The sequence below is a fragment of the Rhamphochromis sp. 'chilingali' genome (assembly GCF_963969265.1).
Source record: "Rhamphochromis sp. 'chilingali' genome assembly, chromosome: 21".
NCBI classification, from domain to species: Eukaryota; Metazoa; Chordata; class Actinopteri; order Cichliformes; family Cichlidae; genus Rhamphochromis; species Rhamphochromis sp. 'chilingali'.
Genome location: NC_137949.1, coordinates 29,810,496 through 29,837,608, shown reverse-complemented (window position 1 = coordinate 29,837,608; position 27,113 = coordinate 29,810,496). Strand labels below are relative to the sequence as shown.

General features: G+C 41.4%; 3 protein-coding genes across 3 annotated transcripts; 2 read left to right on the top strand and 1 right to left on the bottom strand.

The window, feature by feature from the left end:
* Positions 1–49: 49 nt before the first annotated feature.
* On the bottom strand, positions 50–10,302 carry coq6 (coenzyme Q6 monooxygenase). Its single transcript, XM_080870439.1, has 12 exons — positions 9,923–10,302; positions 9,476–9,610; positions 7,106–7,164; positions 5,239–5,365; positions 3,933–4,063; positions 3,740–3,847; positions 2,599–2,661; positions 2,396–2,503; positions 1,542–1,744; positions 1,232–1,347; positions 735–901; positions 50–184 (listed from the first exon to the last, which is right to left on the bottom strand). Exons 1-12 carry the CDS (start codon positions 10,107–10,109, stop codon positions 155–157), a joined length of 1,434 nt encoding a protein of 477 aa, XP_080726565.1. The 5' UTR covers positions 10,110–10,302; the 3' UTR covers positions 50–154.
* Positions 10,303–10,371: 69 nt separating this feature from the next.
* Positions 10,372–20,572, top strand: fam161b (FAM161 centrosomal protein B). Its single transcript, XM_080870016.1, has 9 exons — positions 10,372–10,556; positions 11,680–11,881; positions 11,967–12,439; positions 13,143–13,453; positions 17,513–17,631; positions 19,327–19,494; positions 19,605–19,704; positions 19,782–19,921; positions 20,172–20,572. Exons 2-9 carry the CDS (start codon positions 11,682–11,684, stop codon positions 20,251–20,253), a joined length of 1,593 nt encoding a protein of 530 aa, XP_080726142.1. The 5' UTR covers positions 10,372–10,556; positions 11,680–11,681; the 3' UTR covers positions 20,254–20,572.
* Positions 20,573–20,754: 182 nt separating this feature from the next.
* On the top strand, positions 20,755–27,113 carry ngb (neuroglobin). Its single transcript, XM_080870017.1, has 5 exons — positions 20,755–23,127; positions 23,246–23,454; positions 23,846–23,954; positions 24,062–24,181; positions 24,287–27,113. The coding sequence occupies exons 2-5, from the start codon at positions 23,357–23,359 to the stop codon at positions 24,437–24,439; spliced, it is 480 nt and encodes a 159-aa protein (XP_080726143.1). The 5' UTR covers positions 20,755–23,127; positions 23,246–23,356; the 3' UTR covers positions 24,440–27,113.

Here is a 27,113-nt window from a genome sequence, read left to right as displayed (position 1 = left end):
TCAATATATTAAAAGAAAAAAGATTTAAATAATTTAATGTTAGACAGGCAAAGAGAAAAATAAAATTTTTATTATTTTATTGTATTTTTACATTACAACATTTAGAGCTGAAAGTCGCTGGAGATCCACAAACGGCCGCTGCATGAGAGACGCATCATTTGCTCGCAAATGCCATGATTTGCTCCTGTGAAGTGAAAACAGACATGAAATTAAAAACTCTCCAACCCTCTGTTTCATGCTCAGAAAAAGCCTGTTATAAGCGAGCGGCACTGCAAACTCTCTACACAAGAACTGTAAAGCAGTGAACTCACAGCATTTAATGTGGAAAAAAAGAAAGTGACTTTAACTTTGTGCCTCTGCAGCGAGATGCCTTTACAACCCGTTACAGTTGTGTTGGTTTGAATCGCTTAGTATGGAATAAAGCCATTTCACATGAGTGGTCGGTAATAAAAGGGGTGTGAAAACACAAGCCACTGTCCGCTGCCTCAGGACCAGCCGTGCACCCCACCCACACACTTTTGGTAACACTAAATTTGAGGCTAAACTTAGATGCCATAGTAGTAGGTTGAGAACCAGTAAAATTATAGATGCTGCTAAAGTAAAGCTCCGTGTAATCAGAAAAGTGGGCGGAAGGTGGGGTCAAGGTGGAGGCGGGGTTTGTGCTTGACAGGTGGTTATCTGAGCGATTTCCAGGTTCGCTAACATCTAAAACTAGAACAGACGGAGAGGCTTACTTTCAGCGTTGGGAGCATGTTGGTGGCCTGCAGACCGAAGGTGCGTAGGAGAACCACAGGCGCGGCGTTGGTGGAGTACAGCCGCTTCATGAGGTCGATGGCAGCCATCATAGGCAGATTATGCCGCTGACGTTCGGTTTCATATTGTAGCAGGTGCTGAATTGCTCCTGCACAAACACACGTGAACCGGGAGGTTAAAAAACTGAGAATAAATTCTAAGCCGAATAAGTCCGTCATGTGTTTTCTACATTAGCTCAAAGCACTGGCGCTACGTTAACTTTAGAACATCACATACCAGCATTTTTGTGTTTTTTCTATGAAAAGCGACTACATAGAGCTCCAGGAAAGAATGGGAAAAAAATAAAACATCAAATGAATGTTGCCGGAAAAGCTGATGCTTTTTATAGTTCACATCGACGGCGTGCGTTTGAGCTGGGGCAATGGAAAAGAGCTTAGTGAAAACCGCCGTGCTATGTCTGTTTAGAGTTCTCACTGACCCAGGTCTTTCCCGTTAAAGGCCGCCTGACTTAGGATCTGCGTGAGGCAGGCCACATCACCAAATCCCAGGTTAACTCCCTGACCAGCCAGAGGATGGACACGATGGGCCGCATCCCTGAAATAGAAACAAAAGACGAGTTGAGTAGTTCTAGACAGTACAAGTTCAAATCACCATCCCTTTATTAGCTGACTAAGCAAACAGTTAAAAGCTTTAAAGAGCAATTTTTTCCAGGACCTTGTAATACACATTCTCCTTTATAAAAGGCATTAACATGCTTGAGCTGTTACTTTTAGTTTTTATTATCTTACCCAATGAGTGCAACTCTGTGTCTGATGTACTCAGATGCATGGCCCATTCCGAGCGGGAACATGACCCGTGACTTTGGGCCGATCCCCGCCACACTCGGGGGAAGCTGTCGAGGTGAACCTGCGGACGGCATGATGGTTGACAGAGCGCCTCGAAACAGCGAGCCAGCCGTCTCAATTAGGTCCGACTGGTTCTCATTACTCCACTGCCAGCGAGCAGACAGACAGGAAAGAAGACAAGAGAATGAAAAGCAGCCAGAAAAGAGAGAAAACAGACACCGTCCCCTTAGTGGACAAAGAAATTAGCTGACACAGGAGCAAAGCTGAACTCCAGGCCAGCGAAAGGGCTTTCTTTTTTCCCCCCCCTCCCTAACTAACTGGTTTGGCAAGGCTTCGGGAGCTGGGCTAATTAAAAGAAGATGACGGTCAGGCTATGGAGTTGAATTAGCTCTGTTTGAAAAACATTCCATGCAGTAATGGTCGACACTGGGAGACCACAGGTTTAATTAGCAAACCAGGCCTAAAACCAAACGTGACTCAACCGTGGTGACCCCGTCCATAAGCAGGCCCAGTAAAAATAGCCAGCTTGGGAAAAAGGAGTTTCTCCAAACAGAAAAAATAGAAAGGTGCATCATTCCTGCAATGAAATATTAGCATTGTGTATACTTTGGGCTAAACAATGACCGTATTGTTTGCGTGAGCCACTTAAAACTGCTCATCGTGGAAGTGTATGGAGAACCTCGTGCCACATATGGCACACTGCATACAAATACAGACACTTTGCAAAATCTTACTGACAGACAGGCAACCTGAGTGTAAATACGACATTGGCAGTTTATGTATGAACCGAGACTTACAAAGGCAGAGTTGATGGCGTCAACAAAGCGCTCCTCATCCAGCTCGAGGAGCTCCTCTGCGAGTGAATGGCTGGTTGACCACACGAGAGAGCTGTGTGTGTCGGACAGCTGCATAGGAACAAAACGCAACAGCTGAAGTTTCATTAAATGCTCCTGTGACAGAATGAAAATACTGCAGCAGCAAAAAAAAATCCAGATATTACCGGTAACATTGCAATGGGTCCTGTTGGGAGGAACCTCTGCCATGCGACATTGTTCTCCGTGGGCTGTCCGACACATAAATTAAAACGTATTAAACAGCTGCATTGTTTTGTACAGCTATATTTGAATATCATAAACTGTGCATAAAAACAATATCATAAAGGTCGGGTGTATTGTTCTCCGACTGCTGACAGATGTGACATTAAAATTACTATTATAACAAAATCATTGAGCAAATCTACCAAGGAATTTACAATAAGGTTTGCTTAAATATTTAGGAGACTTATGCTCATTTCCAGCTCAATATTTTTTATTTTTGGACTATAGTAGAGTAGCTTTGCATGATTCACACTTCAGAGTACTTGGCCTTCACACAACCCCTCAGTTCACTCTCTGCCTGAGTGTTTAGAGCAGCTGCAAGGTTTAATATGAGCATCTGTTACTCTAACAGTATATATGTACATATACACCCACCAGCCACATTGTTAGGTACACCTGTTAGACTACTCATTAGCACAAATATCTAATCAGCCAATCACAGGGCAGCAGCTCAGTGTCTTTAGGCATGTGGACATGATTGAGATGACCTGGTGAAGTTCAAAGCGAGCATCAGAATAGGATAAAAGATGTTTTAAGTGACTTTGCTCTGAATGTGGTATGTTTGTTGGTGCCAGACTGGCTGGTCTGAGTATTTCAGAAACTGCTGATCTGCTGGGAATTTCCAACACAAGCATCTTTACAGAGATCAGGCTGAAAAAGAGAAAATATCCACTGAGTGCCAGTTCTCTGTGTCAAAATGCCTGGTTGAGGAGAATGGTCAGACAGCTTTAAACTAATAGGAATGCAACTGTGCCTCAAATTTTTATTATTTAATTATCCTTTATTTATCCGGGTAAAAGTCTCGTTGAGATTACAAACTCTTTTTCAAGAGAGACGTGGCTAAGAGAGCAGAAGAAGAAAAAAACGTTCATTTCAACCAAATTATGCAGAAGACCATCTCTGAAAAGGTAACACATCGAATATTGAAGCTATTGAGGACCTAATAAAACGTCCCTTGAATGTACATATGAGACATAAAATAAGAACAAAACAAAAGAGCCTTCAAATTACGAGGATTTACATTGTGTAAATAGTAACGCTCACCTCTGATAGGTGCAGTGCAGCAACCACAGCAGACTGGTCATAATTCCACTTGACTGTGGGTATTCCTAATTCCCGCCTCACCATTGAGTTCGGTCCATCTGCACCAATCTGCAAAACAGATGAGTGGGAGGAAATTAATGGATTAAAAATGACACAACAACAACCACAGATTGCGTGATAAAATTAAACTGACCAGCAGCTTAGTCTGAAGAGTCTCTCCGTTAGCCAGCGTGACGCACACCCATGGGATGTAGTCTGTTTCCTGGGAAGGCATGGGCCATGTGTATTTCACCACCTTGGACCTGTACTTCACTTGTACATTTTCTAATAAAGCACCAGATAAACACACACAAAAATGGTGACTACTGTTCAAAGAAAAGAAAAACTGTGTTTCTCAAAAGAAATGAGCAGCTGGTGTGACTTTCTCACAAGAAAGAGATCAATCTTGGTCCTGTGAATATATCATCATCAGACACTTTTTCCTTTAAGGAAAGAAAGGATGGTTTTTGCCTGCAGCAAAAGCAGTGGAAGATCTATAAACCACCTCATAAAACACCACTGGTTTTCCTCGGTGGCATATAGAAGCTGCCAAAGTTCACATTTGACAGTCCTCTTAATGGTCTTGGCACGCCGCATTGCACTGACTAATAGTGTTTCTCTACAAGCACACCAATCCACACTTCAGACACGCTGCCAGCTTGTTAGATTTTGCACTAAAACTGCTCCTCATCCTAAAATATCCACAGCTGGACATCGCAAAACATGTAAGGATCCAGATCGTATTCTGGCTCACGCTGACTTGGAGTGGTACCCATCCACAGACCAGTTTCTGCAACACTAAAGTCAAAAATTGGTTTTTTTTTCAGTGACTGGTGAGCAGGGCTTACATTGAAAACAGCTGGTGAGGAGTAGATTTTTTGAGTACATGTGCATCTTGAGCATAACAATCCCAAATGCTAAAAATGAGACAGCTGGTGGCACATGAGGCACAAACGTGATGTAACCGCACGCCCCTTTTGTTTGGCACACAACGCCGAAAAGTGTTTATAAATATGCCACTTTAACTGTGGAGCACATAGCAGAGCTCAGTTTTATTTGTGAACCTCACAAAAGTTGGGACGCTGTCAAAGGCAATGCGGCGCTATACCCCGTTAGCGATTTAGCGTCTTGAGAGGTGGCACAGCCCGGGAGCACATGGCGGCTTTAAATAGGTCACTGGACCATTTCACGTGTCCTCGCAGGGTGCTGGAGCACTGGCAGTGAGGTTTAGATTGAAATTGCATGAAAAACAAGGATGGCTCCAAGAGCTTGTCTTTAAAAACAGTCACAGGGACAGAGAGAGAGAGTACAAATAAACAAAACCTGGGGACGGGATGGAATAAAAGTGGTGGCTTTAGCTGCCCGAGTCTGGCAGCAGGGAGATGGAATAGAAATCAAACTACTGTGTGTTTGTGTGTGTTCTGGGTGGGGGATGCTTCATGTTTTAATCATAATCTTACCAGACAGACTGTCCAGCTGTCTAGTGAGCGCGGCCACGACCAGGTCGTTCTCCACGATGTACGCCATCTCGTCCTCCACGTTCTCCTTATCGAATGTGATCAGGGCATCTGAGCAGGCATCCCAAACCTAAATGAGAGACTCATTACGCCTGCGGTCTACAAGTCTATCCTTAAACGCATCTCCGTTTCCTATATATAGTAAGCAGAGAAATGGCGCTTCGCTTAGGCTGAACACATCAAAGTTGTTAACTGCCGCCGAAGGACGGCACAGCCTACATGCATCAAACGCAGAGCGGCAAGTGTCACGGGCAGCGCTCTGTGTGGACAGCTGACTTCAGCTTTAATGGAGCTCTGTGAGGCGCAGGACCAAATAATATTTTTGTGATGTGGATTTTTTTTCTCTCTCTCAAACACTTTCTGGGAAACACAAATAACAAATGTCATGTTTGAGAACATTACAGAGTGAGAGTCAATATTTATCTGCGACCAAAAGTGGCAGAGTGAGATATAGTTTTAGGCTACTGTAATTCTAACCCTGAAAGCACCGCTTTAGCTAAACGGGATTTTGGGGGGGGGGGTTGAAAAGTGTTTGTACAAGGTTGATCCTTTCCTGGATGACAGAACCCGTCATTCTGCAGTAATATGCTGCTGCGCTACTTTTTTCCAACTTGCCATAAAGTAGGAAGATATACCCATGAGAAAACCACTAATGGCAGTGAGTTTGCAGCTTGTGATAAGTGGTTGGGAAGAAAGATTTACTGAGACCAGCCCAAAAATTGTTTTGGTTTTGTTTAACGCAGGGTGAAATGATGCAGCTCCGGGGCAGAGTGAGTTCCTACTTCTTTTGCAAGACTTAAACAAGATGCGTGAATAAAAATTTATAGGGGAAATGCGCGGGGGGGGGGGGGGGGGTAACGCCTCGTTAGCAAAAAGAGACAGAAAGGAAGAAAAAGAAACAAACGGTTTGCTTGTGTTTCAAATCTAAACCCTCGTCGCCTACTTTAATGCAGGGAAAGCCTGCTTTCTACAGTTGACCTGCAGAACATACTTTCCAGTGCTATGACTGGGATGTATATGACTGAAATTCAGTGGGCAAACAAGCCAAAACAGTGGTAGCAGAGTGAAGGTATAATGGGTGAGGTACACTACCATAATCACTGTGAGGCACTGCATGATGACATCTTAGGCCCAGAGAGAAACCCTGCGGTCGAGTGTTTGGTACACACCGACCACATCTTACAAGAGGGACCGAGGCTGCACCCACAGCTGTAAAGCGGGCTCGACTTTGCAGCAAACAACCACTCTCCTAATCTTTCATCTTCTTCCCGTTATTCACATGAATCTTCATAATTAGAGGATTTTTTTGGGGGGGTATACCAATTTGAAAATGTCAAAATAATGTATTCCTCATAGGAAACATAGTTTTAATAAATAGAACTAGCATGGTCAGAGAGCCATCCTGTACTTTTAAATATGCCTTGTGTTCTTTGATGTTTTGGGGTGCTATAGATTGCACGGTGATACCGAAGGGGCATAAACTGCACAAAGGAATGAAGGAAATGCATGTCACGCGAAACCACCGCTTGGCATTTTAATGGGAACAATTACATTGAGTATTGTGTTGCTTGGTTATTAAGAATGACTGAGCGGAGGCTGAGCGTCACAGATTTTTCTCTCCACAAATTGCACAGTGTCGAGATTGATGGATGACAGAAATACATCCAGTATGCCAGTAAATTACAAAGTCTGGAGGACGTGAGAAGGAAAAGCCGAACGGTGCAACAGGACGACTCGGGGAGATGCGCCGTGTTAAAGAAGGCTCAAGGTATACTCACAGTTAACAATGTTAACTTTAAGATTGACCTACCTGCATCTTTTTATAGGGCTTGAACCTCATCTTTGTGATGTGCTCCCATGCTCCGATACCTGACAAAAGAAAGAGGTCAGATTGGACAAATGTGGTTTGTGAAGTCATTCAGAGATCCACAGATGACTCACACAGACTGATTCAGGGAAGTTTGGATTTTTCTGCGCCTCAGTGTTTTTCTCTGCACGTTTCAGAGCAATTAACAGTAATGGGGAAAAAAAATATGTGTGTGGATAAATAATCATAGTCATACTTTGGAAGCAAATATAACAAAAATGAATGCACATGTTTGCATAATGTGCAGAATGTTGTGACTAGGGTTAAGGACTGACACTTTTGGCAGCTCCAGGATCAACAATCAGGTGCAGATGTTGGATTATGGGTGCATTTTTCCTTTGTTCCGGAGTATTAATTAAAGTAGAGGCATCAAACATAACATTATAAAGTGCTTAAAGGATGGCACAGATCATTCATTGAGCTCTCATCAGTCACTGTTTGTTTTTAGTAACCTTTTAATTTTTTGTGCAGGTGTCAGTTGCGGCCAATGATGTCAAAGCCAAACTTGACGTCTCACATTTACCCTTTCAAATCGCACCGCCGCATTCAACATTTTTATTGACACTACAGTCAAAATAAAAGTCTGTGATTGGAGAGGAAAAGTTTATTAATGGATCACTGTGACTGAAAACACAAATAAGATATGTGAAGGGCTTAATTTGAGATGCTAAGACAAACTTTAGGGTTTGTCTCTGGCACCTGCAAAAATAATGTTTATCACACATGCTCATACACTGGACTGCATAGTCTACCAGGCAGACAGGTAGGAGGTTGGCATGTGTAGACCTCAACCTGGATAAATACGGTTTAACTTACAGACATGTCACATATTGAAAGAAAAACTAACAAACTACCTTAATAAGCTGTTGGACCACATTAAATCTAGAACATCTTAAATGCAGCTTTTGACTGATTCTAAAAAAGAAAGTCACTGGAAATTTACTGCAGTGGTGAAACGCCATACTTTCAAAACATATACCCTCATTCAGTGTTTTGATGACAGTGGCTGAGCATGCTGCCTAACACGCTAGTCTAAAATCTTCCATAGGTGTGTAATTAAGCTGAGATCTTGTGGCCGCAAAGCCCACATTATATTATTTATGTCAATGCCATCTTCACTAAGCAATTCAGTGACCCTTCCTGCCCTATGGGTGGCGGCATTGTCATTCTGGAAGAAACAACTCCACTGGGACTAAAAACGCTTAGTTATAATAAAAAGGTGATCACTCAGAACAACTTTGCATTGATTTGCAGGGCCTCTTCCCTGGATGTGTGATTTGTGACATCCTAACACATATTATCCCCCAACCACCAGTCGATCGCAGCAGATGGCTGTCCCACCTCGAGCCTGGTTCTGCCAGAGGTTTCTTCCTGTTAAAAGGGTGTTTATTGTTCCCGCCATTGCCAAGTTCTTGCTCATAGTGGGTCGCTTGATTGTTGGGGGATTGTTTCTCCAGAAGGTTTACAAGGTGGTAGTGAAACCTGCTATGATGTATGATTTGGAAATGGTGGCGAAAAAATAGGTAGCTGAACTAGAGGTGATAGCGCTGAAGATGTTAAGATTTCTATTGGTAGTGATCTGGATGGACAGGATCAGAATTGATTATATCAGAGAGACAGCTAAGGTTGAGCGGTCTGGAGACAAAGTTAGACAGGCAAGGATGTTTTGGATAGGTGAAAACCATTAATAGAGGAACTCCCAGGCAGAAGAAAAAAAAGAAAGATCACAAAAATGATTCATGGATGTAGTGTAGTAGGACATGCAGAGGGTTGCTGTGACAAAAACGGATGTTAGGAATAGGGTGGGATGCTGCCACGACCCCTAAAGGGACCAGTCGAAAGAAGAAGAAAAAGTTCTGATGACCACCTTCAGCTATTTTTAATGGATTCAAGACCTGAAGTGGTAATTTAGGACAAAGACTATGTTTAAAAAACAAGCCCATCAAGCCCAACTGCAATTACAGTGTCAAATCCCTGACTCTCCTTTTCCTTGGCTTTTGACTTCTTTAAGCTCAGGAGACATATTTAAACTGCAGTTTGGGCTGGACCAAACCTCACATTCTTAGCTGTACTACAGGGAAAAAAACACTGCTAGGAAAAACCTCAGGTGATCCATTACAAAAGGAACAACTGTGGTTAAATACGATCCCTGCTAAAAATGGGTGACCAGCCAGTGTCTGATCCCTGGCTTACCTTGTGGGAGCCATTTAGTAGTCAAGGACAACAAACTTGTCACAGAAAGGAAATTACTCAGGATTATATTTTGCTGCATTTTTCAAGCAGATTCTGTTCAGATTTGGTTGTATACTGTACCACTGAGAAGTGTGGCGGAGCCTGGACTGATGGAGCTAACTCTGGTGCTATAGGTGTCCGGGACTTTGTCCATTAGTTTCTTGTTGCCGGCTTCAAGCAGCAGAATCTTCTTACCCTCCAAGTTTGGATCCAAACCTGTGGATGGAAAGTAAATGCATACAATATATAATATAGTTTAAATATGAGAGCACATGTGTAAGATTAAACATGTGTAATGAACCTGCAATTGGATTCGTTGTCCTGTGAAACGGATGCAATCATTTGATTTAGAGCTCTGACTGCATGTTTTAATACTCCAGCACATTTTAGAGATATCTTTTCCAGTATAGTAGAAAGTGACATTCCCTCTCTGTGAGAGAAAGAGTGCACTGCTACTTTGCACACCAACTTTAATCTGGATTTGGACAAGTTAACAGCAAAGTCTTGCAACACTAGTCGAGCACTCACCCAAGGAACATGCCATTGCAGATCCAACCATCCCTCCCCCGGATATAATTATATCATAAACATCATTCCCGTGATCTGCACATACTAATCCTCGCCTGGTGATTTTTATAGCAGATAAATGCTTTTCTGTTACAAAACACCGGCTGAGTCCGTTTAAGGCCAGCGACGCCCTCGTGAGCTTCTGCATGTTTCAGTCTGTCTTCGCATGAGAGAGAAGCCTCTGGATAAACAAAGGAAACAGTCCTGGGTCGGGCTTTGAAGAGTGTCATACAACAATTAAAGAGACAGACGTTTCCCCTTGAATGTGTCCTTCTAAGACCAACTGCGACTCTTCTGTGACACAACAACCATGTTGTGTTGACAAACGCTGCAAGAGGAAGTACTTCCGGTTTTACGACCAATCACAGAAGGCAATTTCCGCGGGTGGCGTTTCTGCCTCTGACCACAAACAGCGCTAAAGCTACCAGCACTGACAACTGGCTAAAAACTCTAAAACCTCTCTTCTGGTGGGATACAAAGAACTGTACCAACTTCGGGAGTCATTAGCTAAACAAACAAACTGTACTGCAACTACTGAGCGCTTGGAGGAATCTTCGACGCCGTGAAATACTTGTTAAAACTCGTCTGCTCCCAGGTTGGCAGCTCATTAGTACTCTCAGGTTGATTTTTCTGTGATTATATTGGTATTTAACGGGAACTTAAGTAGCAGAAGATGAAAAGGAAGTTTGTTTGTATAGAAAAAAAGGATAAATCTTATTTAAACAAGCGCTATTAATCCTAAACACATACAACCATGTCGATGTTCCGCTGAGAGCGTGGTTGCCATAGTGACCAATTTACACAGCTCATACGCTGAGAGCAGAGCGCATGTGCAATGTAGTCCGTGGATGCAGGAATTTTTATTTGCGTTGATTAGAGTTATTTGATTGTATTTTCCCCTTCTCAGTTTATAGTACGAACAAATCCTAATTCCCTTATTGTTTATTTCATGAATTTTGTGGGATTACTAAAAAGAAAGACCTTAGAGAAACGTGTTCAGCAGAGTTTTTTAGCAGCAAGAGAAATAGTTTTTAATTGCAATGAAGAAATACACATTGCTCTCATACACATTATTCACATACATATTGTTTACTATTTATGTAGTAATTTGTCTATGTGTAATGTGTAGCTGTCTCAGTACTTTTGTCCTTATAGTGTATCACATTATTTCAGTAAAGTATTTCACTTTTTTCCAACTAACCATCTTCCAGTTTGGGTTCAGGAGACAGACACACTAGGTACTAAGTCCTGTAGTGTTTTTTTGGTCTTGTTTGTGGTCTCTCTAGGTTCTATTCCCTTCTCTTCCCCCTCATCCATTAACCAGTCTTTGCAAATGTTGGCCCCTTCCTGTGTTTGGTTCTGCTGGATATCTTTCCCTGTTAAAAGAGAGTTTCTCCTCCCACCAGTGACCAAGTGCTTGCTCACAGGGGCTGATCTTATTGTTGGGGTTTTCTCTCTAATATTGAAAGGTCTTCACCTTACAGTATAAAACACCTTGAAACAAATATTGTTTTAAAGCGTGGCTATACAAATAAAGTTGAATTGAATTTCCTGACAGTTGACATCTACTATGAGTCAATTATCAAAATGATTGTCATAGTTTTTATCAATAGACAAATAAAATATTAAATTAAGCATATCAGCTCCTAGTCAACATAGATATTCACAAGATTTTAAAAAATCTCTTTTTTCTCTTTTTTTTCTTTTCAATATCACAGGTATGAACGATAAGTTAAAGCTGGATACTTTGCTGGAGGATGGACTGCAATCAGAGTTAATGCTCCAGCTGCATCTTAAGGCTCTTAGAGAAGCCCTGAAACAGCAGCTGCAGGAGACAGAAAGGATACAGACGGAGGAGCTGGAAAAGAGGATTCAGCAGAACGCTCACCTGTCAGCTGATTCAAGTGAAAACCCAACAGAGTATGTTACCTCATATTATTATTTTATTTTTTTGCTTTCGTCCACTTAAAATTGACCTATTTCAAAGAGCTGTACTGTTTTACAGGATGACAAGATCTTCTTCAGAAATCCTAAACACTTCCCACAAACCCCTACAATCAGAGAGGCCCGACACCTCATCCTCTCCAGCCTGGTTATCTTTAACAGATGGGAAGCTTTGTTCTGTCAGGACTGAGCGGTTTCCTTTAGCTAAAACTTCACAGCTGATCAAAGAGGAGGAAGCCGAGGCTGAGTGTCAGAAGAAGTTCTCTGCTCTTCCTGTCCCCAGCCACATCATTCAGCCCATCTACCAAGACATGATGGAGCACAGAGAAAAGGAGAGGAAGGAGGCCCATGAACAGAGGAAGCAGTTCTTGCTTTCCATTCAAAAGCCTTTCAGCTTCCTGCAGAGAGAAAAGGAGAAAAGAGAGAAACTGCTTGCGAGGTTAAACCAAGTCGAGCAAGATATGAAAAACGGTGTTCGAGTTAGAAAACCATCTCCGAAAGAAATAAAAGACTCCCCAGACCCTGAGACAAAAGGTTGGTTTTCCTTTTCTGACTTGGTTTGGTTTTATGAACAGATGAATTAGAAAGGGTACTTAGTATTCATGTAACTGGGCTGTGGTCTTTGGAACCAGGTAAAGCATTCCTGTGACTTCTTGTCTTAGGCTGCATATAAGTAAGTTTTAAACAGCCAGAGTAATTACTATAAAAGCTTGAACTGGCAAAATTCTGAGATCAAATAATGAATTAAGACCAAAATCATGAAGAAATAGTAATGAAGCCCACAAATCTGAAAGAAGCCATGCTACACTTTAATAAACATTAGACATTGTGAATTTTTTAAGGAATCAAATTGAATTAAAACCCCCAAATTTAGTGTAAAAACCCTTTAACACAGTGGTGTCTAATGTTTTCTTTTTCTTTTGACATTCATGTAAAACCTTAAACAAAAAACCTAGTTGATTCAGATAAGTTTTGAGTAGTTTGTTAGCAGCATTTGATAGAACACCACAAAAGTAGCAGTGCTTATGTGCGAAGCTGTTCGAAAGTGAAGATTTTCTTTGTCCTCACTGGAAGCAAACTGGGTGATTGGCTGATTTTGATCTGTGTTTCTTCAAACTTTCATTAAGAGTTTTTAAATGGAAGATTTCAACTGTTATTGTATCATATTTGTGCATGCATACAGTACACTCCAGGCAGTGAATTGGCTACAGTGTATACCCTGTCTAACTTTATTTAGACCAGGAGGAAGTCTGCAGGAAAGTCCACTCTCAGGCGACTGCGAGGGAGGAGAATCCTACTCGGAATGGCCCGAAACTTCGCACAGCAGAGCGCACCAGGAAAGAAAAGCTGAGATTTTTGGATGAGAAGCCTAGTTTCCATCCAAAAATCATTCACGAGATCCCTGATTTCAGCATGTTGCACAAGGCCTTGCAGACAGAGACGCTGAAGAAAATGCAGAGTAAAGATGTGACAAAGTGTCAGCCATTTGTCCTGAGAACTTCATCTCGCCCACCAAGGCAAAGCAGGACGAGTCCGGTACACTTGCAGGTAAAACATGTTCATTGCTTCTTATTGGTATTTATTTCTTTAGCTGCTTTTGGACTTCAGTTGTGATATTACGTGCTCGTTTTAGTTTATGTTCTCTGAACATTTATGTAGTAGAGTTCATGTTTTAACTCAGATTTTTAGAAATATTTTTATTAGCCAGGAAAGAAATCATATTAAACTCAGTTTTAATGGACAATCTCTGTATTGAACCAGATGCACATTTCAGAAGTTTTTTTGAAGTGTCTCACCCCTGCTCTGCTTCATGGATAGTTTGAGACTTATCCACCCACTTTTTTTTTTCTATCAAATCAGTACCCTTCTCTTTTTCTTAAGGAGATTTGCTCTGAGCCACTTACCTTCTTTAAAGCCTCTACTGTTCAGGATGTTATTCTGTTTCATTTTAATCTGTTCTTCTTTGACTCTGCAGTTTTTGTCAGCTCTGCAATCCAACATATTCCCGTGGTCCCACAGCACAGTGTTTATTTCACAAAATGTAACAAGGGAATCTGACCAGGTCACATTTTTGTTTCTGTGACTTTGAAAACAGCTTGTTTCATGAAATGAGATTTATTGTATGGTTTGAGGCCTTGTGTGTTATTTTTTTCGTGGCTTTGCAAACAAGTCTCCTCAGTTGTGGAATCGTATTGCTATTTTAAAATACCTTCAGCAATCCATCTTCAAAGAGGAATTATTCTTCTCGTGTTTCAAAGTTTTTCCGACTCATGATTTGTAACCTTTAATTCAAGTCGTGCTTCTACAGAGCCGGATCTTTTTTTAATGAGACATACTTCACGAGAAGATGTATATATACACTACCAGTCAAAAGTTTGGACACACCTTCTCATTTAATGGTTTTCTTTATTTTAATGGCTGTTTACATTGTAGATTCTCACTGAAGGCATCAAAACTATGAATGAAAACATACGCAATTATGTAATAAACAAAAAGTGTGAAGTAACTCAGCTGTTTTATATTTTAGATTCTTCAAAGTAATTGATTTGATTACTGCTTTGCACACTCTTGAAATTCTCTTGATGAGCATCATGAGGTCGTCACCTGAAATGGTTTTCCAACAGGCTTAAAGGACTTCCCAGAGATGCTGAGCACTTGTTGGCCCTTTTGCCTTCACTTTGCCATCCCTCTCATTCGAAACCATCTCTATTGGGTTTAGGTCAGGTGACTAATCTATCAATCTATCCTTCTTGGTCAAATAGCCCTTACACAGCCTGGAGGTGTATTCGGGGTCATTGTCCTGTTGAAAAATAAATGATGGTCCAACTAAACTGGATGGCATGTCACTGCAGGATGCTGTGGTAGCCGTGTTAGTTCACTGCCTTCAATTTTGAATAAATCCCCAACTCTGTCACCAGCAAACCACCCTCACACCAACACACCTCCTCCTCCATGCTTCATGGTGGGAACCATGCATGCACCAAAGATCTCAAATTTGGACTCATCAGACCAAAACACAGATTTCCACTGCTCTAATGTCCATTCCTTTTGTTTCTTCCCCCAACCAAATATCTCCCGCTTCTGTTGCTTTTCCTTAGTAGTGGTTTCTTAGCTGCTATTTGACCATAAAGACCTGATTTGTGCAGTCTCCTCTTAACAGTTGATGTAGAGATGAGTCTGCTACTGGAACTCTGTGTGGCATTTATCTGGGCTCTAATCTGAGGCGCTGTTAACCTGCGATTCCTGAGGGTGGCGACTCGGATGAATTTATCCTCAGCAGCAGCGGTGACTCCTGGTCTTCCTTTCCTGAGGCCGTCCTCATGTGAGCCAGTTTGATGGTGCTTGATGGTTTTTACGACTGCGTTTGGGGACACATTCAGAATCTTTTGCAATTTTCTGGACTGACTGACCTTTAGTTCTTAAAGTAATGATGGACTGTCGTTTCTTTTTACTTAGCTGATTGGTTCTTGCCATAATATGAAGTCTAACAGTTGTCAAATAGGGCTGTCAGCTGTGTACCAACCTGACTTCTGCACAACACAACTGATGGTCCCAACCTCATTAGAAGGCAAGAAAGTCCACAAATGAACCCTGAGAAGGCACATCTGTGAAGTGAAAACCATTTCAGGTGACTCCATCATGATGCTCATTGGGAGAAGGCAGCACTGTCAACAAAGCAAAGGGTGGCATGCAAAGACATGTTTAGAGTTATTTATCAGTTTTTCATTTGCTACATAGTTCCATATATCTTGCTTCACATATTTGATGTCTTCAGTGAGACTCTGCAATGTAGAGAGTAGTAAAAATGAAGAAAAACATTGCATGAGAAGTTGTGTCCAAACTTTTGACTGGTAGTGTATGTTCACTGAAATTTGTCTGGGCGGATGATTCACATGAGAGCATTAAAGGCTAAAAATAATTATACCAGTAATTAGGTAAGAATAACAGTAATTTTCTCTAATCCAAACTTTGTGATCAGTGAAAGTTTCGTCACGTCTTCCTTTCATGTGTCTTGTGGCTTTTGTAATTATCCAATTACCACAGTTCTGTTTTATGACGCTTGTCAGAAAGGTTAAGGCAGATTTTTAAATATTTTACTGACGTTGCAAATATCTACTGTACATTTAGCTTAACTGTTACCATATGTCTAGAATAATCACATGTAATTGTACTAAATTACCTTTTACTGTGTGATATTTCCGGAAGATCCTTTAGGATTTTTGTAAGTGATATGAAATTATTCCTGAAGCTGTTATTGCCATTAATCTTTTTATTTTTATTTTTCTGTAACTGTTTAGTAAGAGGTTCTGGAAGCGGTTGTTCTCACAGTAATTGTAGTTACACATAAAAACTAAACTACCAGTTTACACTTGTTGATGGCAAATGATGGTCTTCCTTAGTTCATTTAATCTTGCATTAAAATGTCAGTCATTGTTTTAGTTAGGCTTGGACTCTAATATATGGAAATATACACTCATTGCCCACTTTGTTAGGCACACATATTAGACTGCTTGTCAGTATAAATATTAAAGCCACATTTGCCATCACATGGCAGTAATTCAGTGCATTTAAACATATATAAACATGGGCAAGATAGCCTGAAGTTCAAATCAAGCATCTGAATAGAGAAGAAAGGTGATTTAAGTGACTTTGAACGTGGCATGGTTGTTTTTGCCACACAGGCTGGTTTGAATATTTCAGAAACTGCTGATCTACTAGGATATTCCTACACAACTATCTAGAGGTTTTACAGAGAGTGGCCTGAACAAAAGAAGATATCCAGTGAGCCACAGTTCTCTGTGTGAAAATGACTTGTTGATGCCAGAGGTCAGAGGAGGATGGCCAGACTACTTTGAGCTGATAGGAAGGGTTGAAGAGCATCTCTGAATGCACAACACATTAAACCTTGAAGGCGATGATACTGAGGCCAAGAATATAGCCTAGAGAACATGAAAGCATGAATCCATCTTGCCTTGTGTCAACAGTTTAGCCTGCTGGTGGTGTAACAGTGTGGGGAATATTTTCTGGTCAAACTCTGGGCAACCTTAGTAACAAATGAGCATCATCGTTTAAACTTCACAGCCTGCCTGAGTATTGTTGCTGACCCTGTCCATCCTGTTATGACCAGAGTGGTTTCTTTACATGACAATGAGTTCACCTCCAATCACCAGAGCTCAGTCCAATAGAACACCTTTGTTTTGCAGTGCAACGGGAGGTTTGCATCATAGATGTGCAGCGGATAAATCTGAAGCAGCTGTGTGATGCTATCATGTCTCGTGTCAATATGGATCAACATTTTTTAGAAATGTTTCCAGCACCTTGTTGAATCTCTGCCATGATTAATTGAGTCCGTTCTGAGGATGAAAAACGAGTTCCAACCCAGTGCTGATAAAGTGTCCGTTGTGTCAACAGTGATACATTTTCAAAAAACATTTGAACTAATGAAGCTAGTCATGCTATGTTTGATGGAGAAAAGCTATTACATTTGCTCTCACACACATCTTTATGCTACTATTTTCTTCATGTTATTCAAATTCTTGAAAAAATGCCACATGATGGCCAACAGTTTGGTTTTGATTTCAGTTTTTTTTGTCTCTTCATCCACAGGCACCAAAAATGAGTAATCTCAGTAGAAGCAAGTCACTCGGGGCTTTAACATTAATATCCACTGACACACTGCCCACATACATCACAGACGCTGTGAGGAAGCGCTCATTGGCCATCAGGTGAGTTGGAATATTTATGGATGACAGCAGATCTTGTCTCAGTGTATCCTAAAAGGAAAAAAAAGACTTCATTATTGACGTATTCATGTGCAATAAATTTGTTTTTTCAGTAAGGATAAATGAGATTAATGAGGCTAATCTGTCCTTCAGTTAGTAATGCTGGTGTTCACTCCGGTGCTATTAAGCTTTTAACAATATAATGTCAGACACTTTGAAATAACCAAATAGAAAGTGGTTTGAGTTACATAATAACCGTGTAATCAGTATACACCACATTAATATACGAAGCTGATAGAAACACTATTTAAGTCTCAGGCCGTGTGTATGAAAAAATAGCCTATTTTGATATAATCTGTTGTCTACCAGATTAATGGAGGATTTTTGGAGCTGTTCAGTGAAAAGCCCTTTACTTACTTTCGCTAATGTCATGGTAAGCTGTGTGGCAGGCTAGGTTAGGACCCAAACGCAGGACTCAGAAACCAAAAGCTTAACTTCATAAATCTTTATTGCTGGAAAATACAAATGAAAACTAAGCACATGAACGCTGAAAGAAAGAAACAAAAGATGAACTAAACATGACAACAAACAACTAGAACCTGGAGCTTATGCAAGAACACACAGCAAGTGTGGAGAACGCGACAGCTAACAGAAGGTGACTGAGGACTTAAAAACACAGGCAGGATAACGGGAGGATTTGCAACAAGCGGGAGACACAGCTGGACCTAATCTGACATGATGAGACAAAGAAAAGGAAAACTCAATACACTGAACACGGAACAAAGATTATCAAAATAAAAGAGGAAGCGTGACAAATGTGTAGACGAAGATACGCGAGCGTCACAGTGTGACTGGGGGGAATGAAAACAGAGACAAGACTAAGAAAACACAGGATGAGACTAGACACTGAGGGAGACAGAATATAATCCCAAAGAACTGAAGGAAAACAGAAACACACCCCAAACATGTTGAAAGAATAACTAAGAACCTAAGAGCTACAACCTAACAGAAACAAAATGATCAAAAGAGAGCACTAAAGTACAAGAAAACCAAACATAGATCACTCAAAGAGAATAACTCAACTATTACAACCAAAACAGAACGCTCCAAAGCATAAACCCTGGATCACTGACAGCTAAGACCTGATTTAGACATCTCTATGTAAGTGCCCGACATCGTTGCTGGCACTTATGCTGGGACCTTTATGGGTCTCCACTCTTAGCTGTGGTCAGTTTGTTTGGGGAGGACAAACGTATATGTCCCTCTAGTTTTTCCACTTCTTTGTGCATTCCCTCACATCCATTCCGATTTCTGCAGTCTTCCTCCAGGAGTTTGTGACATTTGTGAGTCCTTGTGTTGATGCTTCAATTATTGTTCCTCATAGTGGGACAGTGATCGTTATTCTCTCAGGGATAAATTGAAAAACTTTGGCGGAAAAGTAGCTGGAAGTGCACCAGAGGACCCGAGGGTGCTGAACAGGACAGTCACAGTTGATCTGATGTGTACTGATGTTCACCTTCTGGGGAGGTGAACACCGGGTTGCTCTTAGAGTTTCAGAGTGGTTTATGATTACCACGTAGCTACGGTGACTCAGTAAGTCAGCATGGACCACTGGGGAAAAAATTAACTTGGCTCTATATAGTTTCAACACCTAAACCATGAAATGATCTGAAATGCAGACAATTTTTGCCTGAACAGAACATCAATGGAGATGAGGGATAGTCAGAATCAAGAGAGTTTGAACTGGTTGAGGAACTACCAAATGAGATCCCAAGCAATGAAGGAGAAAGTAACCCTCCATGCAAAGTTACTGGACCCACGCAGCAGCTTGAAAGAAGTGTATGACGAGAAACTACAGAACTATCGGTGAGTTCTGTATAAGTACGGCTATTTATTCTGCAGTTTTACATTTCATGTCACAAGAACCACACATGCCTGCTACAATAGTTAAAACTATCATCTCCTCTTACGTGAAGGGAGGCTGATCAACAAAGAATGAGGGATTACATGAGAGAATTACGGGAAATGAAGGCCCGAGTTAGTGAACGCCCTTATCTGTTTGAACAGGTGAAACAGGTAAGGAATGCCTGAACATTACTACATGCGTTAGGCGACATACGTTCAGGAATCTAAGTCTGAGTTTTCACTGGCAGAGAAATGCGAAAGCTCACGCAGAGCAGACATACAGAAGCAAACTGAAGAAAGCCGGGCTGAAGGAGCAGTTCATTGAAGAAAATGGAGACGGGCTCATATCCGAGGATGACCGCAGCACTGAAGACGACATTCGAAGCAGGTATGCAGCGTGAGAAATTGTAGCAAGTTTTGTTCATCCTGTGAGTAATACCACTGTGTCCGGTAAAAATATGAATAGCACTGCTGCTGGGAGAGCCAAGGACTTCATGTGGTTTGGTCATGTTGCATTACATAATTTTCTGAGCTTGCTCTACAGTCTTTAGAGAAAAAAAAAGACCATTTCCGTAGCCAAGTAAAAGTTCGATGTAATTACAATATAGTCATTTTCTAACCCAACATGTCTGATTTAGGGAAGAAAATGGAGGAGACGGGGAGAAAATTAAAGATGTGGGAGAGAAGAGCGTGAAGTCCAAAGGGGAAGAAATGCCATGATCAAAAAGGTTCAGGCGGCACAGAGTTTTATGGCCTCGCCACTAGAAAACAACACCGTCCTCAAAAATGATTCATGTCGCTGCTGACTGTCCGCACCAAATGTTTGATAGTTTAAGATGAGCGGCTATAAATCACGAAATCGCAAAACAGCTGGAATTTGCAATCACAAATGGAAAAACTTTATAAAAATGTACATAAGTGATTGCTGTTGGTTTTACAACACTTTCCCCAAGGAATATGTAAGCTGTAGTTTTGAAGATGATGAGCATGTTGTTGCCAGAATAAATGGTTCAAAAATAAACTGAGAAAACCAGTTGAGCCCAGTTTGTCTGTAGCATTAATCAGTCTCCGTGTTAAAGAGACAATACTTAAATTTGCTTTAATGTAAATGCTTATATTCTAATGCTTACAGTTGCATTTTACTTTATTATTATTATTTTTTAATTCATGTTTTTACATGTTTCTAATGGCCCGTAAGAACACAGGGCATCTGACATTGGCTTTTCTTAGATTGTCGAGTTAAAGTTCCCAGTTATTTCTACAGCCACAGTGCCACCTAAATAAACAGTCCTTACCATGCATCTGCATTCACACAAACCATCTCAGTGGTCTGCCTGCACATCCACATCAAATACTCTTACACACTGGCCTCGCTGTATCTTGTGCTTTGACAGCTGACTGCCAGGAATTCGAGACATCGAGACATTTTTACTTACCAACCACATGGGAGCGTTTGAATATTTTTACAAGCATAATCAATGGAGATCAGTGCACGCCCTTATGGTTTTGTTGGCTGTTGTGCCGTGCTTTGGAGTCAGTGTAGTAAATTCACATTAGAAAATATTAAAATTCATTAAGTGGTATCACTAAGCATGGTTTAAAACATAACACTTAGATAGGAGTTAACATAGTCTATGCATCTAGCGTGCATATTTATGCTGCACGAACTGCATGCAGCCAGCTGAATATTACTACAGTGAGCTGTAGTAATATTCAGCTGGCTGTCTTCAGATTTAAATATATTTGCATAATTGCAGTAAAGATTTACCATGGCGACGAGGCTCGTGACCTCTAAAATACTACATGGTGCTTTTTTCTTAGCAGCGTTGCCTCCACATTAGCCATGGAATCTTGATAAGTTTTCAAGATTTCCGTCTGATTAATTTGCTTTCTAACCTCTATCTAACTCAGACCCACGAACTGCCAAACAAGTCCAGGCCCTTTTGGACTCCTTATATGGTCAAGTTCCTGGGCCAGTGTGAAAGAAGGGGAGTCTTGTGTGATGTTTGATGGATGCATTGATTTAACGCAATTAATGAACAGGTACATTTTCTAAATACATCTTTATTTATTTTCCCACTACTAACTTATTAACATTTCTTTAAATGCTAGATTGAGCACTTGTATAAATTAATGTAACAGTTAATTAGTGTTTAATTGTTATTTCCTTAAGTGGGAGGAGCGACTACCTATATAGGCGCAAGAGCCCAGCGCAAAATTGTTTCTCAGCGGTTTGATTTAGTTTTGGATCATCATCTTTAAGGTGGGGCTATTTTTCATTTTGTTTTCTATTAAATGTTTTTATCTTCAGTTTGACTGATCAGTCTGCACTATAAATATGGCGCAAAAATCCACTGCTGTGAAGAAAAAATGGGGAATAATAAGAGACCAGCCTGTGGAGCTGTCGGCAAGCCTGTTGTTTGTGCCTCTGCCGCTCAGCCATCCCTCACAAATACAGAGAAGGAGAAAAATCCAAAATGTTGTCACATAATATGTAATAAATAATAATCAGACAGTCGCTTCTTTGAAAGCTCAAATATCACAGGATCAAGCTTCAAGGGCTACATCCTGTCAGGTTGTCATGGGAACCATGTATCCCTCCTCACTCTGCCACTGTAGTCCATTTAGGAGAAAGCTGCGCACCTCTGATTCCCCGATGCAAAGCTCAAAGCAAAACAAATTCCTTTCAACCTGTTAGATAATGTCTGAGCGGGAACCTGCATCGGTGAAACGCGATGGAGCAGGCGGATGTGAAATCTATTTAAACAAACTGCAGCCTCAGATATGTGTGGAGGCTGAGAAAGAAAGAAACACATCCCATTTAAATTAATGAGAGGCTGCACGCTTGGCCGCTGAATGTTATGATCGCGCTGTTTAAGGAGTGGCTCTGCTCAGCAGATGAACAATATAATTTCACCGAAGTGGTGTGTGCAGGTCTCTTATTACTCTAGCCGCTGTGCAGTATTAAAATTCCCACACATTTCATTTTTCAAATGCATGTGCTGCAAAATGTAGGCAGTTGGGGACACATCCGAAAATAGATAATGTGGGCCTTAAATGGATTTTACCTGCTTTACCCAGCAATTGCACTGCACAGCATTTTTGCTGTTGCTGTTTTCTTGCTTATTTTCACTTGATTACAACTTAAAAATCCAGTGGCTAATTTTTTTTGGGTTAAATGCAGTGCATGTTATGCGTGCAAGCAGCATCTCTGCATGTCTCAGTCCTCGGTTCACCTGCAGGAGGAGCTGTGTCTCGCTGCAGCTTATCTGGAGCAGCAGAGAGATATCCCTCTTTTTCTCCTTCAGCGGCATGAATAATATCCCCTGAGCTGGAGAGAGAGCATATCAAGAGGCAAACAGGAAGGGGAGAGAGAGAGATAGAAGCCTGTGTGACAGATAAGATTGTGGCACAACTTGTCTTCCTGACTGCACCGTGAGCTGGGGAAAGAGAGGAACAAGTGCACCAGAGTGTCAGGCAAGGCTTCTGCCTGCACACATAAACACTCACAGACACACACACACACAGAAAAAGACAGACCCCACAGCACAGAAGCACCAGAAGGAGTTCAGAGAGAAGACTGACCTCAAAAAGGTACAGTATGACTGTGTGTCTCGAGCTGTGCTGAGCTGAGCGTCTCTCCTGCACCAGTGTCCCCACCCTTACACTATGTTAGCAAATTGCTCACCTGATGCTCAACTTTGTTTTGCAGGTGGATTGGCAGAAGTTTTGTCTGTGCGTTCCCTCGGATGCTATGGCCGTCCTCCAACTGATCGTTTAGAGGAGTTGAAGAACTTGTCTTGTTATTGCAGCCTGAGGTAGCATGGAGGAGCTGTCGACGAAAGACAAGGAGCTGATACGAGACAGCTGGGAGAGCCTGGGCAAGAACAAAGTTCCTCATGGTGTCGTCATGTTCTCCAGGTAATTTTCTATCATGATCAGCACGACATAAAAGGAGGCTGTTGTTTAATTCTTTGCGCTGGAAGAAAAGATCAAATATAAAAGCACTCAAAGCATAAGTGATAGGATTGTGTATTGTTGTTACCTAATAGCAGCAGTGTAAATAAATGTAGCACAGGTGTATATCCTTTCCTGCACACTTTCCACATGAACCACGGACCGGAGGCTTGACTTGTTGCTTGGCGACAGACTGCAATAATCCTGCAATTTACTCTGAGACAGCTGCTGCTAAATCAGACAGGGGATATGTGTAGATGTTTGCTTTGTAGACTGATTTTTATCCCTCTGTGAATATTTGAGGCTACACCATGTGTGCACACCTATAGAACAGCGTTGTATTTGTCTGTGTTAGACTGTTTGAGCTGGACCCTGCGCTCCTCAATCTTTTCCACTACGGTACAAACTGCGATTCCACACAGGACCGCCTCGCCAGCCCCGAGTTTCTGGAACATGTCACCAAGGTGAGCTCTGTTCACCGCATTAACCACCACAAGTACACAGACACGTTAAAGTTTCGTTTGTGGACAGTTGCGATGGCTCTCTGTTTCTCTTGTGGCCGTGGCCTCAGGTGATGCTTGTGATCGACGCGGCCGTCAGCCACCTGGATGACCTTCACTCCTTGGAGGACTTTCTGCTCAACCTCGGGAAGAAGCATCAGGCAGTGGGAGTCAGAACGCAGTCATTTGCCGTAGGACCAACATCTTATCGCACAACTCTGCCAAAGCAATTTCACGAGCGAATGAGCCGTGAACACTTTCTTCTTCTCTTTTTTTTTTTCCTGTGTGTTTTGCAGGCGGTGGGTGAGTCCCTTCTCTACATGCTGCAGTGCAGTCTGGGCCCGGCCTACACGGCACCGCTGCGTCAAGCCTGGCTCAACATGTACAGCATTGTGGTAGCAATGATGAGCCGAGGGTATGCCGAAAATGGCGAAGACAAGGCCGACTGAGGCGCCAGTAGTTGTCAAATCATCAAGTTGGTTGCCATGGAATAAGGTTGTGTAACTTGCAGCATTGTGGCTTCAGCTGCTGTACATTTGCTCTGTGAGTGGGGTCGCATAGCGTAGCGAACGTGTGATATAGTTACACATTTTTCAGTCGGACCAGCGAGTCACAGAGCGTGTTTTCTTTGCTGTGGATGTTTAGCTACCAGGCAGTGCTGTTTGTACAGTTTCAGAGTGTAAGCGGACTGTAATCTGAATGCCTCACACTGAGAAGAAACACTCGGGAAACTGTGGAAGGGTTTTATTTTGTATATAATGGCTTTGATATATTTACTCAAATGATAACAGTGACTGTAGTGGTGTTTGTGGTGTATCTTAAAAGAGTTGCACACTTGTGAAACACTAGCTGTTATTATGATTAGACATCACACACTGCTCAAACTGTGATGGTTACTGTGGCCAGCAAGGGCAGCTCTTTATCTAACTGGAACACAGTGATACTTAACAGAACGTGTGGGACAATGCAATGTGATTTTTCAGAAGAATATCAAAACTGTGTGTTTTTTTAAAATCGATATTACATTTCATGTCTTTTGAGTGACTTTGTCGTTTAACTTTTAAGCTGCTAGGATGAAGAAAAAACAGTTTTTTAACATTTTATTCAATAGATTCTTGACAAGAACTGTTTTACTCTCTCTGATAGCTTTCTTTAGTTATCCACGACTGTTAAGGCGTCCAAGTGCACCTTCCCCGACGTGGCGTGCGATGCGCTCCTCAGTCGAGGGTGTGAGTATTTCAGTAAGCTTCTGATGACTGTTAAACTAAACTTTAACTAAAAGACTGTTATATGACTTTAAGAGACTGAAAGTAAAATGGCATCTTGGAGGACTTGTAACATCTTTGTTCCTTGGCTATCAGTTTCCAGTTAATCTTAGTGTAAAGTAGTAATGGTGTATCGTAGTTGCTTAACTTATCAATGCTTATTAACTGCGATGATGTGGGTACTATTACCTCAGCTTTACAGGTGACAGGGATCAGTGGCCTGTTTTTCTCCAACTTAAGAGGTTCTGTGAGGAAGTGAAGCTGGAAATAAATATTTGTTTTGACTTCAGAAACCAAACCAACTTAAGTGATGACAATTTTACATTTAAATTATTGACACAAAACAGATGATACAGAGAAACTGTGCTTGACTGTATGTATGTGTGTAGTATTTATGCTGCCATAACGCTGTATGTATCATCAGTTATTTACATCTATAGCCAAGTAACTTAGCAACAGTGTGCCAAGTATAAGATAATAACACCACACAACTGTAAATCCAAGCTGCTGATATGTGTTTTTCCTCGCTTCAGTTTATATTTACAAAGTTTATTTTTATATTCTGAATTGTATGTGCAGTGAAAGAGCATTGATTTTTTTCTTGTCATATACAATATGACCTTCAGATACATTGTACTGTGTAGATTTCGGATAATGAACCCAATACAAGAAAACAATGTGGCAAATCTGTTACTTTTAATCAGGTTTCAGTTCAAAGAATAGCAGATATATAACCGCTATATTAAAAAAGATGTGTAGTTATTATAGAAGAGTATAAGAACAGGGCTTTTTTATTAATATTATGTGTTTCCAGGCTGCAGGTATAATGTTTGTACCCTGGTTGTGTAGGTGCTGTGTCTATTGTCTTTCTTTTCTTAGTCTCAGTACGCAGCCCTATGCAGGTTGTTGTTCTCCGTGTTTTTAATTACCCGACAGTAAGTATTTTCAGCTGGCACAGCTGGCGTCTTTTTAACATCCAGATGTGTATATATTGGCTGTCTCGCTGTCTACCTCATCATTATCAGCTGCTACGCAACAGCGATGACTTCACCTAGTTATCCTTCAACCAAAAATTATTATTACAGTTAATACAAGCGCACACTCTTTGTAAACTGGATTCCATCTTAAACTTTAAATATGTCATGTGCTTACTTGAGGCTAAATAAAGTGATCTGTGGGTATTTTACTGCTTATTGAAGTCAGTGTGTTTTCCTCCTTGTCTTAAATGTGTTGTCACGGACTGATTACGATCGCAACACAGCGGTCAGGTTTTGAAATCAGTCACACAATGCCTGATTTGCTTCCCACTGACAGCCCATCTCTCAGTGTTACATAAGATCCAAGCGTCGAATGGCTCATCGCCCCCCTGGCTTCTGAGACGAGGGCGACTTCAGCCCACTTACTCATGCAACTGCACAATGTCACCTCAAGTATGTTTTCAGAAATTCACAGTATCCATTGTGTTCTTCACAATTTGGATCACTTTATCTTTATTTTCCTTTATGCTTTCCTTCAAAAACGAGCAGAACTGTGCAGATTTTGGATGCGTTTCTACTTGAATATCATCTAAAGCCAGAGTGATCAGATGAGTGGGGGCAGGCAGGAAGGTTATGATGAGTTACACACATATCAGCTCATTTCTCTTTTTTCTGTTGTGTCACTGTGAAAGTCGCTGTCTGCTCGGCTGATGGTGGAGCATCTGACTTGGAACTTACCCGTCTGTCTGCACTGCCAACAATATCCTTACCCTCTCTGCAAGAGTCTGCTGGATTTGTGTTGGCCTCTTGCTCTTGCAATATAAAAACCAAAACTGAACTTCATGCTCTCTCTCATCCCCTGGTAATGGATTGCAACAAAT